The following is a 16,156-nucleotide window of genomic DNA, read 5'->3' on the forward strand; positions in this document are numbered from 1 at the left end:
ATGCTGTTTCATGTTCAACAGATTATTGGTTTGGAAATCCCTTTGAAGACAAGTACACACATGTCCAATGCCAACCATTACGCATAGTAATATTCTAGAGAGCCCGATCCGTTTGCACAACTCATGTGCTGTCACTTGTCAGGTTGTCTAGGGTATGGCTATGACGACATGTTGGCCCACGAACTTGGGCTTGGCGGTCTGGGACTACATGTAGTCAGTTCAAACCCTCTGCTTCATTTCGGCTATTTGCCTTGTTGGCCCTTGTGGGTAAATGCACAGTTCTGAGTCCGTGGTAGTTGATGGGACGACTCTTGCATTTGTTATTTGTTGTCTTGAATCTTATCCGATGTGGGGCCTGTCAAATAGGTTACTTAACATTACGTAACAATGTTCTCCGTCGCTCGGCCCTGGAACGTGTTTCTACTGTTGATGAGAAACTCCCCGATGGAGAGTCCATCTTCAACTCAATGTATTTGTTCAATCTAGATGTAAGCAATCAAGGACCTACATACACTCCCTGTCCGGGCACGCCCTGGGTTGTGACTTCGGGTAGTTGCGCCTCGGCCCTAAGCCGTTAACCGCAAGTGGATTATGCAACCGGGGAGACGATGCAACGTCGTCGGGGTGTTTCGGACGTTGGCCATTGATGGCCCATTGGTCCGCATCCACGGAAGACAACTCTGCATGTATGTTGGTACAACGGCCTTGACGGATGGTTGGTGGATGCCCTCATATTGTCTGTCTATCTGAAACTCATGAGAGAACAGGAACCTGGAGATGACGAGGCATCTGTTTTATTCTCGTAACATAACATGGCCAATCACGCAGCTCCCTGACAGAGCTGGGTGCTCTACACCAAGCATAGCCGATAACACGGGCCGACAAGTGAAAACACGGCTTCATAAGCCGCAATCGCACCAACACAGGATGCGGTAGACTTTGCTTTTGTTGATATTTATCAAGGGAGCTGCACGTACGGTGCTTAGACCTACTTTCCTTGCAAGTTCAGATTTAGTGCGTGGGGCGCAGATGTCGCGGCGCTTATACGAACTCACCACGTCACGGCGCTTCGTATACAAACAACGCGACAGCAAAGTTTCAGGTCGGCGCTGAAAACGGCTGCCATGCCCACATCCAGGACGAGCAGACTGCCTACATAATCAGTTTCGCCTCACCGTGTCAGACCTGTCGTGGACTAACCTGATCCAACCGCCTCCTCCGTAGGTCGTGCTCGCGTTGGCAAGGCTGAGCAACATGCGCGCAAGGCCGCCTCCAAAACCGCCTCCTGCACTGGTTTCACGTCCGGTGAGCATACGAATGAACATTGAAGGCAAAGGACCCAGTGTTGCGGTGTGCCGGCCGCTAGAGTTGCCGTCATAGGCGTGCTTAGCTATAGTCGTAGAAGAGAATCGACAGGGTTGGCTCCGTCTTCTATATGCTGTCACGGCCGGATGGGGCGGTGGCCGTTTGACACACAGAATACGACAAGTGCTGAGGAGATGACGACTATAACATGCAACTTTTGCCTTGATGGTTGGTGTGAATAGGCCATCTTTCCTCATTCTTTTTGCACTTCTCTAAACCTTGCGACATGCAGCCTCACAGAGTCTTCATCTTTGGGGACCAAACCGGTGGCTTTGCTACTGGGCTCCAACAGCTCTTGCTGGACAAGACGAACCCATCATTGGTGTACTTTGTTGATCATGCCAACTTGGCGTTGAGACAAGAGCTGAGTCGTCTGCCCAGCACGGATCGGGAAACACTGCCATTGATTGGCAGCGTCCAGGACATTCTAACACTGCATAAAAAGGGAGAGAGAAATGTTGTAATTGATAGCATACTGTCCACCGTGTATCATTTGGCCTGTTTCATCTAGTAAGTATCGTAACACCAAGTCCCGTCAAGAGAAGAGCTGTACTGAGAAGCTCAGCAAATATGGCAACGCAGGATGCGCCTATCCCAATAGGCAAGATGTCCACGTCACGGGAATGTGCGTGGGCTCGTTGGCCGCAGCAGCAGTCAGTTGCTCCCGCTCTATAGGAGATGTAATAGTGGCTGGCATCGTTGCCATCCGAGCCGCCTTGAGAGTAGGCCTGCGTGCCCATCAGGCGGCTCTGCTCATCAGCAATAGAGCAGCACCTCACACGCATTGGTCGTATGCTGTCTCAACCGAGTCCCTGCGGCTCGACTTGATAAAAGATGCACTTGAAAAATTTGCACAAGACATGGTACGGTGTGGTGGCCAAGAGCAAGAACAGAGAACCAGACATTACGTTAACATATGGTCACAGGATACCTCTCCTTTGAGCCATCCCTACATCAGCGCCATCGGTTTAGACTCAGTTACCGTCAGCGGACCTCCAAGCCACCTGCATCAGTTTTGGCGAGAAAATACAACTTTCCACAAACCAATCCCTATCCCGATCTGGGCTCCATATCACGGACCGCACATTTTTGGGGACAGCGATGTCGAAACCATTATTGAGAGTCTACACCCCATTCCAAAACTATCACAGCAAGCTCCTATAATCTCCAGCGGCAGCGGAGTGATGGCTTCACAGACTTTGGCCGACTTGATTCGAGCCGCGTTACGGGACATCCTCTTGCATCGGCTCGACTTGCCAGCACTGGTGGGCCATATCAAGGACATTTTCAGATCATCCCCGAACCAAGACTTTGCAATGACCCCAATCGCAACAAATGCAGCCACAAGCTTGGTTGCCACCACGGCCAAGGCCGCAGGAAACACGGGCAGCGTGGACAATGAAATAATGGACGCGGCGGCGCTTGCGGGAAGTGCAAGCCGAGCAACGTCCGCCAAAACCCACGACTCCAAAATCGCCATCATTGGCATGTCGGGGCGCTTCCCAGAGGCCGCCGACCTAGATTCCTTCTGGAGTCTTCTCGAGCAAGGCGTCGACGCGTATCGGCCGGTCCCCCCGGACCGCTTCGACGCCCACGCGCACCATGACGAGACTGGACGGCGCAAAAACACGAGCAAGGTGCTGGGTGGGTGTTGGATAAACCAGCCCGGGCTCTTTGACCCCAAGTTCTTTAGCATATCGCCCAAGGAGGCAGAGCAGTCGGACCCGGCGCAGCGGCTGGCTCTGCAAACCGCGTACGAGGCGCTTGAAATGGCCGGCGTGGTTCCCGACAGGACGCAGTCGACGCAGCGCGATAGGGTGGGCGTCTTTTACGGCATGGTGAGCGACGACTGGAGGGAGATTAACAGCGGGCAGAACATCGACACGTACTTTATTCCTGGTATGGCCGACTCCCTTGTCATGACGATGGTTCAGTGAGGTTCAATGTTCTGACAGTTTGCTCAAGGCGGCATCCGGGCGTTTACGCCGGGCCGCATTAATTACCACTTCAAATTCAGCGGACCTAGCATCACTGTCGATACGGCTTGCTCGTCTAGTCTGGCGGCCATCCACGTGGCGTGTAATTCTCTGTGGAGGGGCGACTGTGATACGGCGGTTGCGGGCGGCGTGAATGTTCTCACCAACCCGGACATTTTTGCGGGTTTGGACCGCGGACATTTTTTGTCGACGACCGGTAAGCAGCGTGACATCAGAATATTTCGGCCGGAGTGACTCGTGGCACTAACCCAGGCCAGGCAACTGCAAGACATTCGACGACGATGCAGATGGATACTGCAGGGCCGACGGCGTGGGAACCGTCATTCTCAAGAGGCTCGAGGACGCCGTCATGGACAAGGATCCGATCCTCGCCGTCCTCAACAGCGCCTACACAAATCACTCTGCGGAAGCAGTCTCCATAACGAGGCCTCACGCCGGCGCCCAAGAGCTCATCTTCTCCAAGCTGCTGAGGGAAACGGGCATCCATCCTCACGATGTCAGCTACATTGAAATGCATGGGACGGGCACCCAGGCGGGAGATGCAACCGAGATGAGTTCTGTCCTGCGCACCTTCGCCCCTGATACCGGCCGCCTGTCAAGTCAGACTTTACATCTGGGCTCAGCGAAATCCAATGTCGGACATGGCGAAGCCGCGTCTGGCGTCACGTCTCTGATTAAAGTTTTGTTAATGATGAAGCATAACACGATTCCTCCCCACTGCGGGATCAAGGGCCGAATCAACCACCGGTTCCCAACCGACCTCCGTGAACGCAACGTCTTTATTGCCTCGCAGCCGGTGGCGTGGAATAAGCCTCACGCGGGCTCCGGCAAGCGACGGGTGTTTATCAACAACTTTTCCGCGGCGGGAGGCAACTCAGCTCTGTTGCTGGAAGACGCTCCTACCGACGAGCACCCCGAGACCAAAGATCCGCGATCGACTCACATCGTTGCCGTGTCGGCAAAGTCCTCCACATCACTGGCGAATAACTTGAAAAGGCTGAGGGATTTTGTACAAGACAATATACACGACTTGGATTCGCTCTCCAAGTTGTCCTACACAACCACGGCACGGAGGATACACTACCCGTTCCGGGCTGCCATGGCCGTTTCATCCAGGGACCAATTGCTCCAAGGTATCGAGTCTGTTCTTCTCCGTGACGAGATGCCCAAACCAGGCAAAAGCCAGAAGAACATAGGCTTTGTCTTTTCAGGACAGGGAGCACAGTACGCCGGCATGGGGCGGCATCTGTTCCACAACAATCACACGTTCCGCACGCAAATCTTGGCATGTAATCAGATTTGTCTCAGCCATGGCTTTCCGTCTATACTGGAAATCTTCAAGCAAGACGTCGACATGAACAGTCTCGAACCGCTCCTTGTCCAGCTCGGCACCACCTGCCTGCAAATGAGTCTGGTGGCGTTTTGGAAATCCCTAGGCGTCACGCCAGACTTTTGCATCGGGCACAGCCTCGGCGAGTATGCCGCGCTGCAGGCGGCGGGCGTGCTCTCCGTCAGCGACACAATCTACCTGACTGGCATCCGAGCACGGATGCTTCAGGAGAAATGCAGCGCCGGGAGCCACGCGATGCTTGCCGTCAGGGCGCCCCTGGCCCGGGTGAATGCCTTGCTCGACCCGGCCATTCACGAGGTGACTTGCCTTAACGGCCCCCAGGACGTCGTCATAGGCGGCCGGGTGGCAGACGTGGAAGAGCTTGAAAAGGAACTTGCCAAACAAGACATCAAGGCGGTCAAGGTCAGCGTCCCGTTTGCCTTCCACTCGACGCAGGTAGAGCCGATCCTTGGTGAATTCTGCGACGCTGCACGGGGGGTGCCGTTCCAAACGCAGAATATACCCGTGATATCTACGCTCCTGGGCGAGGTTGTTCAGCCTGAAGCGACGGGTGTTTTCGGACCGGGATATCTCAAGAGGCACTGTCGAGAACCTGTCAACTTTGCTGCTGCTGTTGAGGCTGCAAGGGACGCCAACGTGATACATGCCGGGACGGTCTTTGTAGAAATTGGACCTCACCCCGTGTGTTTGGCTCTTTTGAAATCCAACATGGGCCCGGACGCGGTGACGTTGGCGTCGCTGCATCGCAAGGACGACGGCTGGAAGGTGTTGGCCGACACGCTTGCTGCGCTGTATCAGGCTGGGCTGAAAATCAACTGGGACGAGGTGCACCGCGACTTTGCGTCCTGCCAGGAGGTGCTTCCGCTGCCGAGTTATTCCTGGGACAATAAGAACTATTGGATCCAGTATGTTCACAACTGGACCTTGACGAAGGGTGATGAGCCGGCCGCCACGGCCGAGACGACGGCGCTCCAGGCCCTGGACGGTTTGACGAGTTCTGTCCAGAAAATCATTCGGCAGACAGACGGGCCCGGATCCTTGGTTACCATTGTGGTGCAGTCCGACTTTGGGAGTGCTCGGCTGGCTGAAGTCGCTCAGGGGCACAAGGTGAATGGCGAGATGCTCTGCACTTCGGTACGTCTCTGAATATTTCCACTCTTTGTGTTTTATTAATCTGTAGAGATGATGGTACTGACATTCTTGAACCCCCGGCGGCAGTCGCTGTATGCTGAAATCGGAATGACGCTGGGGCGTCAACTACTCGAAAAGTATAGGCCCGATCTCGATGGATACAGCACGGAAATCAAGGACATGTCTGTCGACAAGCCACTGATTCTCAAAGACGAGAACAAACGAACCCTCTTCAGAGCAGAGGTCGTTCACGACAAGAGCACCCACACGGCCACCATGTCTATATACTCTGTCGACAGTGCGGGAAACAAGACGGTAGATCACGCCCGCTGCCTTCTGCGGTTTGCCGATCCAACGTCGTGGCTCGACGAGTGGGAGCGCACCCATTATTTGATTGACAGGAGCGTGCGCTGGCTCGAAGAGAGAGCGGAACAAGGGACCGACAGCCTCCTCTCCAGGGGCATCGTGTACAAGCTCTTTTCTTCGCTCGTCGACTACAGCCCCTCGTTTAAAGGGTTGCAGGAAGTCATTCTCAACAGCGGCGACAGAGAGGCCGCGGCCAAGGTGAGGCTACAGGCGAAAAAGGGAGACTTTGACTGTAATCCAATGTGGATCGATAGCTTTGGCCAGCTGACGGGGTTTCTCATGAATGGCCACGACTTCACGGGCAAGGACGAGGTGTTTATCAACCATGGTTGGAGGTCGATGCGGTGTGCGAAGCCGTTTCGAAAGGACGCCGTGTACCGAACGTACATACGCATGCAGCATGTCGAGAAGACAAAGTACCGCGGGGATCTGTATATAATAGAAGACGGGGTGATTGTTGCCGTGTTTGGGGGAATGACGGTGAGTACCATGGCCCTCTAGACACATGACATGGTTGTACTGACTGCTGTAGTTCCTTGGAATGTCCCGCAGCCTGTTGAACAAGGTTCTGCCTCCTAGACGGGGTACGGATGCCATCAACACAGCTCATCCCGTGGCCGCTGCGCAGCAAGGGATGGCGGCGTCTGCAAAAGATACCGAGCGACGGCCCTTGGATATCCCAACTCGGGCCCAGCGTCAACCTAGCTCCGCTCAGACCGGTACGATGGGTAGAATTCTGGCAATATTATCGAAAGAGGTTGGACTTTCTATGGAGACCTTGACAGATGATTTGGTCTTTGCCGACTACGGCGTGGACTCTCTTCTCTCTCTTACCATTACGGGCCGGATACGAGAGGAGCTCGGCCTGGACATGGACTCGTCCATCTTTACCCATTACAGCACCCTGGGCGAGCTGAAAGCCTTCCTCGGCGCGGACCAGCTCCCAGACGATGCCGTGGCCTGCGAGTCCAGCAACGGACAGCACACGCCTCAAACCAGCGACAAAGGGTCTGGCACACTCGCCGTCCAAAAGACCGACGACGACACCAGTCCCGACATGACTCTCAATAGAGTGTGTGCCATTATCGCAGAAGAGGTTGGGATATCGGTGCAGGAGTTGTCCAGCAGCCAGGACTTTCAGGAGCTTGGGATAGACTCTCTGTCGTCACTCACCATCCTCAGCCGCGTCCGGGAAGAGCTGCAGCTCGACCTCGAATCAGACTTTTTCGACACGCACCCCTCCTTCTACTCTCTCCAAAAGGCCCTCTGCGGAAGCGAAGCGGCTTCGAACGGAGCGCCAGAGGCCAACGAGACGACTCCATCCAGCCATCGTCTCGAGTCGGACCTGCGCAGCATCACGTGGCAGTCGGGCCAGAATATCGTCGCGTCACCGCCGCACGCGACGTCTATACTGGTCAGCGGGTCTCCGTCCACGGCGAGAATGATCTTGGTCCTGTTCCCCGACGGCTCTGGCTCTGCGGCATCGTACGGCGCCCTGGCTCCCAAGATCCGGAGGGACATTGCCGTCTACGCACTCAACTGCCCCTGGCGCACGAACGGCGAGGAAATCCTCCGTCTGGGCGTCACCCTGGACCAAATGGTGGCCAAGCACCTCGTTGAAGTTGGTCGCATTCTCGACAGCCACCGGCACGGCCGGCCCGGGTCTGCCAACGCCTCCGTCGGCTTAGCCCTGGGCGGCTGGTCGGCCGGGGGCATCCTCGCCCTCGAGGCAGTGCGGCAGCTGGGTGAGGCCGGCGTCGCGGTGCAGAAGATGGTGCTGCTGGACGCTCCGAATCCCATTGGGCTGCAGAACCCGCCGCCTCGCATGTTTCACTTCTTGGATGAGTTGGGGATCCTCGGGGCCGGCAAGGGCAAGGCGCCGGCGTGGGTGCTCCGGCATTTCGACGCCATGGTTAATCTTTTGAAGTCGTATAGGCCTCGGCGGCTGGGGGCGGAGGATGCGCCCAAGTGTCTGATTGTGTATGCGAAGGACGGGATTTGCAAGGACCCTGATGGGCCGAGGATGGATACGAAGCCGGATGATGCGCGTGAGATGTTGTGGTTGTTGTATAATCGTGTTGACTTCTCGGCCGAGGGGTGGAAGACCTTGGTTGGGCAGCAGAATCTGGCTGTGGGCGTGGTTGACGACGTCAATCACTTTTCTATGATGAACCCGGGGCCTAAGATGATAGAGATGGGGAATTTGATTGGGGAATTTTTGCTTGGTCCCAGCTAGTGTTGAAGTAATTGTAATGGTGGGAAGGGAGGCACGACTTGGTATAATTGGCGGCTTGTTTACGGAGGACTAGTCGTGATGAAGATCACCGTCGACGTATAGCAATGTCGGAGGAGAGAATGAATATTAGCTACTTCGAGTATAACAAGAGGTTATAGCATTAATAGAATAGAACTGTCTTACTATACTAGGAAGTGACGTTTTACAATAGTTCTAATGCTAAACTTGCTATTTGTGAATAGCTTCTGTTTTCCCAACCGAACGAAAGTTGGGCCTGTTTTACATACGATATGTGTCTGAAATGATCCGTCTAGTGCTAATTTATTGCTCTCCAAGTAAGGAAAACGTGAATCTCATGGGTGTTCCGTATCTTGACACTCTATTATTATACTCCCCATTCACATATCGACTTGTACAAAGCCGCAGTGTTATAACATTGGCATTAAACACATACCCATGACACGAGGAGAGATCCAATGTCTTGGTCTTGTCTGCGTGCGCTCTTCCTTGTTCCACCGCATGGCAACGATCCGCCGGTCCAATCGAGCAGCCAGTCCCTGCCTGCCAAAGCGGCCTGACAAACGCCGATGGGCCTCGGAGCTGGTTGCGTAATTCGAGACACTCTGTGTTCCTCAAGTGTCATTGCAGCTAATATTAGGTTGGAAGATAAATATCAACGAAACTAGAGTCGTTGAGTGTCGCAGGTGACACATGGTTGATGACACCAGTTATAACCCCTTTCTGCCCCGCTGGCCGCGCGCTCGAGCAGTAGACACAGTCAATCTATTCACACGCCCGCGCCGGTGGCACAGAGTTCAAGCATATTCTGGCTCCGAGACACTTGGCAAAAGCCATTCATCATTTCTCTAAATATACAATATCCGTGTCGACCTACCGGTAGTCGGTTTCAGGTTCCTGTCGCCGTGGTCGATGGCGTAACCAGAGAGCTACCACGGCGCAGCGTCGTCATCCGCCCTGCCCGCTTACATTGACACTCATCTATTTAAAAGACGGCCCGTCTCACAATATACACAATTATCTGCACCTATTCGAATTTGTGTATTTTGCAATTAAACTATTAAAATGGCATCCAGCGAGGAAACACCACGCTCTCTAACAGGCAAGGTGGCCCTCGTCACCGGCGCCGGGCGCGGCATCGGTAAAGGCATCGCACTCGAGCTAGCCAAGCGCGGAGCCTCCGTCGTCGTCAACTACAACAGCGCCGAGAAGCCGGCGCAGGAAGTTGTCGACGAGATTGCCAAGACGGGCAGCCGTGCCGTGGCCATCAAGGCCGACATCACCAAGGTGCCCGAGGTTTCGCGCCTCTTCCAGGAAGCCCTCCGGCACTTTGGCCACCTGGACATTGTGGTGTCGAATTCCGGCACCGAGGTGTTCAAGCCGGAGGAGGAGGTGACGGAAGAGGACTACGACCGCGTCTTCAACCTCAACACCCGGGCGCAGTTCTTCATCGCCCAGCACGCCTATGTGCATCTCCGGAACGGGGGCCGCATCGTCCTCATGTCGTCTGTCGCTGCGAACATGTCGGGGATTCCGAACCACGCGCTGTACGCGGGGAGCAAGGCCGCCGTGGAGGGGTTTACCCGTAGCTTCGCGGTGGACGCTGGCCATAAGAAGATCACTGTCAATGCTATTGCTCCCGGGGGCGTAAAGACGGACATGTATGATGCGTAAGTACTTTGGGCGGCTGGTGAGAGGGGGAATAATTGCTGATGGTCTTGTTTTCAGGAACGCGTGGCACTATGTGCCGAATGGCAAGCCGGGCATGCCTATGGAAGAGATTGATAAGGGCCTGGCGGCTTTTTGCCCGCTTGGGAGAGTTGCAGTTCCTCAAGACATTGGGCGCGTGGTTGCCTTTCTTGCTCATCCCGACAGCGAGTGGGTGAATGGTACGTTTGCTTGACTTGGAAATGTCGTGAAATGTCGCTAACCTTGTATAGGCCAAGTTATCCTCCTTACTGGAGGCTCCGTCACCTAAGCAAGTGAGTCGATAACTTGCGAAACATAGACGCTGAGGTCTGCTGTGTTTTGCTTGCGTTGGATTTCCGCGCTGTAAAGGCATTCATGAGGGGGGTACTGTTGGCATCTTGGTCGACTGCTTTGGACTTTGATGTGATCTAGAGTCGCTGGCTTTGCCACTTTGCTGAACCGAGAGGGCCGATGTGTAGTGCAGTATTCAAGAGAAAGACTTTAAGAATGACAATTGCAAACTATAAAGTGAAGTCTTTTTAACGTTGGAAGAACTGTCAAGTTGCAAGAAGAGAGTGATGCGAAGTTGTCCACATTTATACTGTCTCAAGGCAACGTTCGGGAATGAGACTCGCCGTTCACTCTACTCCGCCTCACTCTGCATCACAGCGCTAAAGTGTTTAAATGTCCGCCCAGAGTAACAGCAGTGAGCATGGCATGGAACAGCAGCGGAACTAGTTGAGCCGTTCAACTTGCGGCGCCTAAAGCCCATCTCAAATCCAATGAGAGCCAACGTGAAAGCAGAATGACGAGGAGGGCACCCTTGGTTGCTAGACTTCTAAGAAATGTGTAATCGAAATGCCACGCATTGCAGGAACATGACGCGGTGCGAGCGACAGTATAAAAACTAGACTTTATGGCTAGAAGTTGACATCATACATACATGTAAGCAAGGTTATTATACAACTAGGTCGTATCATTTCTGCTAGCAAACTTCTTACACCGTATCATGGCTACGAATGTTTCTCCGACTGTGTGTAGGAGCCCTTGAAAACCTCTTCAAACTTGTACTCGTTCCATCGCACTTCTGGCTTCAAGCCTGCAAATTTCCAAACTCCACTGCTCTTGACGTAGTAGTGCTCGTTGGTGGCGTGGCTATGTCCCCGTAGCTTGACCGTCTTCAAATCCGGGCTCGTGTAGACCTGATGCGCGGCCCTCAACTGATGATGCCCGATTACCTTGGACTCGGACACTCGCTCCCAGTACGTGGCGCCAATCAGATGCTGTGTCTTGACACACGGATCGCCGAGGAAGTCATCGTTGGAAACCATGGCCATGAAGTCGTCGGCAGACATGGCGTCCCATTTCTCCTTGCCAATCTTGGTGTAGTCAACGTAGAGCGCGGGCGCGAGGATGGCGCGCAATCGAGCCCAGTCCTGGAATGAAATTCTCTGTGTTAGCAGATGAAGAGGTTGTTTGTTATGGAATGCCTGCTTGCCTTTGCGTCGTAGCTATCTGCCCATTCAAATACGAGTGTGCTCAGGTCGAGGTAGTCTGGTGAATGTTTGTTAGTGCCTCTTGCGTCTAGGAATTATTCGTAAGCTCGCACCCTGGAAAGATATGGCCTTTGACGACCCTGTCTTGCTGTCTGTTCCAGCAGATGGGGTTAAAGATTGGTTCATATTGTGAATAACTGTACGTGTTTATCGGTGATTAGAGACGCTGGACAGAGCGGAAAGCCTAAATTGTGTATTAGAAGAACAGTGTAGGCGTCTGGCAATTCTGTACCATGGATACGGTGGTAATATAGTCGTGATTGTGTTGCTTACGCTCCGCAGCCGAGTTCGTGTAAGCCGCACAGACAAACACCAGCGCCACGTCTCTAGCCTGTTACAGGAGTGACAACATTGAATGACTGCATGTGGAGTGTGCGAGAGTAGGCCCACCCTAGTCGTACATATGTCAATAGTTTTACATGTTAGTTTCAGGTAGTAGATAAATATCAACGAAATGCGGCTGACAGATGCCGCGTTCAGGTGGCTGTACGGACTCAATCTTGCATCCGCAGACGCAGCACATCGAGTTCTCCCAGTGAAAAGCGGTCACCGCTAGCTCAGGACATGACGAAGGCAACGGAGATGCGGCGTAAGGCTCGCCCACCGATCGCGAAATGGCCGTGCCATTTGTCGCGCAAGTTGTGGGAAGTATATTCGTAATTTACGGCGACTGACAATCGCTCTGTATGGTCGGCCACGCCCTTGTCAACAGACGCTGTACCTCTCTCCATTCTCGGAAAGATGCTACTTTGGTTCAGCTTCATGGTTCAGCTTCAGGGTACGTCAACAAATTCATAATGTGTCTGGTACAAAACGTAGCGTGACGCTTCCGCTAACCACCTCCTTAGGGCCCTGTCCCCAGTCACCAGAATGGACGACATTGTAATAGTTAGAAACTTTGTTACACCTGTTCATAAAGAAAGCGATCAAGATGCACCTGGCGTTTTGGCGAGTTTGTGCGTCAAGTGTGTCTGCTTCCCCCGTAGTCTGTTGTCCCAGGCGACCACGCCCGACAATCCTTATCCCGGCTACTTACACGTTGCAACTGAAATCTAAAAAAATCAGAGGATTAATTTCCCATCATGTCTTGTCGAATTATGCGTATATACTAGTCTAATCCACGCTTCCCAAATGCTCTACCAACTAAATACATCATCTCACACAAAATATCGCCTCATGAGAATTTCCCCCCCTTCAATCCCCGCCCCAACCCTCGGCACCGTGAGTATCCCAGCAGCAACCAAGTCTTCCGCCAGCCTGGCAATGAGCCCATCGCACCCTTTCGCAGCAACAACGTCAATCGTAACAGGCAGATACTCGGTGTGGTTCGTAATGGAACTAAACACGGGAACCTGGCCCAGCGGGAAGACACTATCCGGCGTCTCGGCAAATACCGATATCTGGCTGTTGGAAAAGCCAAACGGCGGCACTGGCGGGTTGATATATCGATTGCGACTGATGAAGTCCGCTGAGCCGTTGACGTGGAGAAGAAGGCCCGAGGAGCAGGTCAGGGGGTCAGAGCTTGGCGGGAGGATATTGCCATTGAACCAGTCCTTGAAAAGCGTCTTGTTGCGGACGGCATCGGACAAGAGGGAACTTGGCTGGGAGTCTCCCCAGGTCCAGCGGGCCAAGGGGACTGGGTTGACAAAGGGGAGGCGGCCGTCATGAACGGCTAAAGAGGCTTGGTTAGGGTCTTTTTATTACGCAAATGTTGATTTGGGTTCCGCTTACCAGCGTAGTCACGGTAAAATGGTTCTCGGACAAGCTTTGCCTGATCTTTGGAAATAATTGCGGCGTAGGTGGTATTCAGAAGTTGCGCAAGGCTCTGGTCGCCGGCTGATGTTGGCCTCGTCCTCTCCCATTCTTTGTTCAAATCTATATTAGTGGGAGAAGTATCGAGGAATTTGGCCAACTTGGTGACAAAGTTTTGCAGTATTGGGGCGTGAGAGGTATTTCCCGCAGGAAAGTCCAGCAAGTACAGCTTTTTGGGATATCTCGGCGCCTGGTGTCCGAAAAATGTGTACTTGTCCCCGTACAGCGCGGCATTGGCGGCATTCCAAAGAGAGGGATCGCGAGCCAGGAATCCAGGCGTGTCCAATTTGGGCGACAGCGGCATGACATTGTCGAGGCTGACGAGGCCGTGGGAAGGACGATTTCCGAAAATTCCCTGGACGGTGGCTGGTCCCCGGATTGAGCCGCCGGTGTCGCTGCCAACAGCCAGATCTAGCCACTCGTATGATGCTATTGACGAGCCGGCACCGGCGGACGATGTAGCGGGATCCTGATATCCGTCTCCGCGAGGGTTGAATGGAGAATGGTAGTCTACCCAGTCCGCGGTCGGTGTCTCTCCGTTGGCAAACTGCGATGTCTTTTGGACGCCGACAATAATGGCCCCCTTGTCAATGAGGTTTTGCATCGCAGTGCCTGTACTATTTGCCACGGGGTATAAATGGTACCACGCGCGGTTGCCGCAGCCCTTTTTGACGCCGGCCAGAGAGAAGATGTCCTTCACTCCGATGCGGACGCCAGCTAGGGGCTTGGCTTCGGTTTTCGTAAAGTACAGGCGGGAGGGGACACCGATTGTTATCGAGGCGGCTGCTGGGACTTGTGCTGACAGTGTTTGGAAGCGGCCGTCGGGTCGTTGTAGCAGCGACTGGGTAAAGGCGCCGGCAAAGTCATCATAAAGCCGGTAGGCTGGGTGTACCTGTCCCGTATGGACATTGAGGAAATATGGACCAGAGGGTATGTTGTGAGTGACTTGAAGCGGGAATACCGAAGATGAGACTCCATCATGGTAGTTGTGGTTCTTGTTCGTCAACTTGGCAAAGTTGAAGACAAAGATGGTTTCGAGAAATGCAGGTTGCCAAACATCGTCCACGGTTGACCAATTAAGAAACAAGCTTTGTAGAGTTGACTCGGTGTATAAATCCCCGGCTATCACGGTTGCCAGGACAAATCCAAGTTGATTTTGGCGAGCATTGATCGCAACCGTGCCATTGATAACCTTGCCCTGTGAGAAAGGCGAGACGAAATAATCGATGCCATTCAGTTGTAACGAAGTCCCGCTCCCTACCAAGGAAGATGCAGCAGTCGCCGCGAGGGCGAGGAACAGAAATGTTTGGTTCCAACCCATCCTGTCGTATCAGCGTCTAAACATGCCGATCACAGTCTGCCCCGGAACTTGGGAAGGGAGCGATGCGGCATTTAAATACTTCTCTGCTGCCCCGTCCTTGTCAATTCATCGTAGATGCTAGTACATGGTCATGTAGTAAGTCTAGCTGCATCTCCGAAGCCATGTCGTACGTCCGGTCATGCCACGATTCACCGGGTTGGTTCTCGCCGGCGAATTAATAAGACAACAGCCACCTTTGTGGAGATTTCCGCGATTCCTTCCCTGCGCTTTCGGTAGTTCAATCACCCTCTCGGCAGTATGACACGCCAAAACAGAATTAGCCTCGTCGTACATAAAACTGCGCACTTGGCACTGCAACGCTACACAGCAGCATACCCATGACGACTGGCTCAGAAGAGTTCTGCTGGTGGAGAAGAATGATGCTGCTACTAGTCTGCCTTTGGTATGGGATCTGCCATGATGAGGAAACAATTGGAGGTTCCAGTCAGGTGAAGTGATGCGCATAGCAAGAACCCTCAAAGCGGCCCGTCAGCATTCAGCTCATACTACGAAACTTGTCAATACGTCTCCAGAAGGCTTTCAAGTCGGCTGAATCAAAACGGTCCCTTGGGTTACGCAGGCTGGGGTTGCTGGGGTCAAGCCTCTGGTATCCGTTGGCCGTTGAGGTTCACCGAGATGCAGTGCGAGAGTCAGGTTATGAGCTAGAACTTGCTAGCGCAGTTCGTGCCACGAGAAGAGTAATATTGTTCCAAAATATTACGTTAAGGACGAGACTGCATGAGTCTAGACGTCCTTGGCCTTCCGACAGTGCTCTTTGAAAAGTCTGTTGTCGACAACAAGCTCGAGAACCCTGTGTACCATCTTGCCCACCAACCAAACGGGCGAAATTTTCTTCTCACCTGCATGCGGCTGTGCAGCCGGTCTTGCGCGGCTCGTCTGACACATAATTCCGGCGATCTCATTTGATGTATGTGCATGACGAATGCCGAGAATATCGTATGTACAATGTACGCAGGACAGTGCCGTAGATGGTCCCGCGCCGCCAGGTCCTCGACAATGCGTGATATAATGGCCGCAGCGTGGAATTCCGTGTCCCTGAAAGGGTGGTTCCAGGAATCGTGAAGCTTGGTCTCTGAGCTGCCGGTAGACAAGGGAAACCTGTACAACATACACACTGCGGTGTAATAGTCCAGGTGAGTGAGTGACGCCCAAAAGTTATCTCGGTGCCTTGGCCGGAATAGAAGGTCGGGATAGTTCTGGGGTCCGTCGGCAGGACATCTGTCTTCATATATATGTATGCGAAGCACCTCGTGC

The 16,156-nt window shown here is 53.5% G+C and overlaps 5 protein-coding genes across 5 annotated transcripts in view; 3 read left to right on the forward strand and 2 right to left on the reverse strand.

Moving 5' to 3' along the window:
* The window catches only part of MAA_03238 (calcium/calmodulin-dependent protein kinase), a gene marked incomplete at both ends in the record, with an annotated part of 1,665 nt that extends 1,578 nt beyond the window's left edge, over positions 1 to 87 (forward strand). The window contains one exon of the mRNA XM_007821236.2: positions 22 to 87. Coding sequence (XP_007819427.2) covers positions 22 to 87 — 66 coding nt within the window. The remainder of the gene's footprint in view (positions 1 to 21) is intronic.
* A 1,504-nt stretch (positions 88 to 1,591) lies between these two features.
* On the forward strand, positions 1,592 to 8,446 carry MAA_03239 (Beta-ketoacyl synthase; the record flags this gene model as incomplete). The annotated part of the gene is made up of 7 exons (XM_007821237.2): positions 1,592 to 1,875; positions 1,931 to 2,228; positions 2,292 to 3,264; positions 3,331 to 3,558; positions 3,620 to 5,847; positions 5,932 to 6,690; positions 6,743 to 8,446. 7 exons carry the CDS (start codon positions 1,592 to 1,594, stop codon positions 8,444 to 8,446), a joined length of 6,474 nt encoding a protein of 2,157 aa, XP_007819428.2.
* A 1,083-nt stretch (positions 8,447 to 9,529) lies between these two features.
* MAA_03240 (uncharacterized protein) lies at positions 9,530 to 10,442 on the forward strand (the record flags this gene model as incomplete). The annotated part of the gene is made up of 3 exons (XM_007821238.1): positions 9,530 to 10,134; positions 10,193 to 10,353; positions 10,405 to 10,442. 3 exons carry the CDS (start codon positions 9,530 to 9,532, stop codon positions 10,440 to 10,442), a joined length of 804 nt encoding a protein of 267 aa, XP_007819429.1.
* Positions 10,443 to 11,166: 724 nt separating this feature from the next.
* Positions 11,167 to 11,835, reverse strand: MAA_03241 (glutamyl-tRNA(Gln) amidotransferase; the record flags this gene model as incomplete). Its single annotated transcript, XM_007821239.2, has 3 exons — positions 11,167 to 11,589; positions 11,685 to 11,707; positions 11,763 to 11,835. 3 exons carry the CDS (start codon positions 11,833 to 11,835, stop codon positions 11,167 to 11,169), a joined length of 519 nt encoding a protein of 172 aa, XP_007819430.2.
* A 1,031-nt stretch (positions 11,836 to 12,866) lies between these two features.
* Positions 12,867 to 14,842, reverse strand: MAA_11149 (calcium/proton exchanger; the record flags this gene model as incomplete). The annotated part of the gene is made up of 2 exons (XM_011413115.1): positions 12,867 to 13,381; positions 13,441 to 14,842. The coding sequence occupies 2 exons, from the start codon at positions 14,840 to 14,842 to the stop codon at positions 12,867 to 12,869; spliced, it is 1,917 nt and encodes a 638-aa protein (XP_011411417.1).
* Positions 14,843 to 16,156: the final 1,314 nt, after the last annotated feature.

This window comes from Metarhizium robertsii (genome assembly GCF_000187425.2).
Source record: "Metarhizium robertsii ARSEF 23 chromosome Unknown MAA_Scf_4, whole genome shotgun sequence".
NCBI lineage: Eukaryota > Fungi > Ascomycota > Sordariomycetes > Hypocreales > Clavicipitaceae > Metarhizium > Metarhizium robertsii.